We start from the raw sequence: 619 nt of genomic DNA on the forward strand, positions 1-619 counted from the left end.
GACATCCCAAGTTCAAGGCACATGTCCACACCCACAGCTGTGTGAGTGACTTGAAGCCAGACACTTCAAGCCTCTGGGTCTCACTTCCTCAGCTGTTAAATGAGCACACGAAGGTTGCTGCTAGCTCAAAACATTCTCTGATTCCTCAACACAAACCCAGAGGTTTAAGAACTGACAACAGCCTCCACCCCCACCCCCACTCCTTGTCTGTAATTCCAGATAATAGAAGATACTGATAACCAGTGTCCCATTACAGGAGAGCAGCTAGTACCAACCGCTAACAGGAAAGTGAGGAAAACAGTTTTTACCAACTTCTCTGTCAAAGACAATTAACAAGGCAGAAAAGTTTCAGTTCTCCATCTGATGAAAAAAATGTCACACAGAAATCTGATGAGATCTAAGACCAAAATTACATACCCAGATCTTTGACAAAACGCTTCATGTGCAGATTTAAAGGATGGATGATGGAACCTCCTGCCTCATAGTCTTGCCCCTGCACTTTCATAGTGGCCAGACGGCCCCCCACCTCTTCTCTTTCAAACACGTCAATCTTCACATTTTTCCCAAATTTCTGCCGCAGAATATAGGCTGCTGAAGTGCCACCGATTCCGGCTCCAAT

At 45.4% G+C, this 619-nt stretch overlaps 1 protein-coding gene across 1 annotated transcript in view; it reads right to left on the reverse strand.

Annotated features, from left to right (window-relative positions):
• Positions 1-619, reverse strand: part of LOC105812050 (prenylcysteine oxidase-like) — an 11,112-nt gene extending 10,493 nt beyond the window's left edge. The window contains exons 1-2 of the mRNA XM_012646418.1: positions 414-619; positions 313-316 (exon numbers count right to left, since the gene is read on the reverse strand). Of these exons, the coding sequence (XP_012501872.1) occupies positions 313-316; positions 414-505 (96 nt within the window). The 5' untranslated portion in view covers positions 506-619. The remainder of the gene's footprint in view (positions 1-312; positions 317-413) is intronic.

The sequence above is a fragment of the Propithecus coquereli genome, unplaced genomic scaffold, assembly GCF_000956105.1.
Source record: "Propithecus coquereli isolate 6110/MARCELLA unplaced genomic scaffold, Pcoq_1.0 Scaffold243, whole genome shotgun sequence".
Lineage (NCBI taxonomy): Eukaryota > Metazoa > Chordata > Mammalia > Primates > Indriidae > Propithecus > Propithecus coquereli.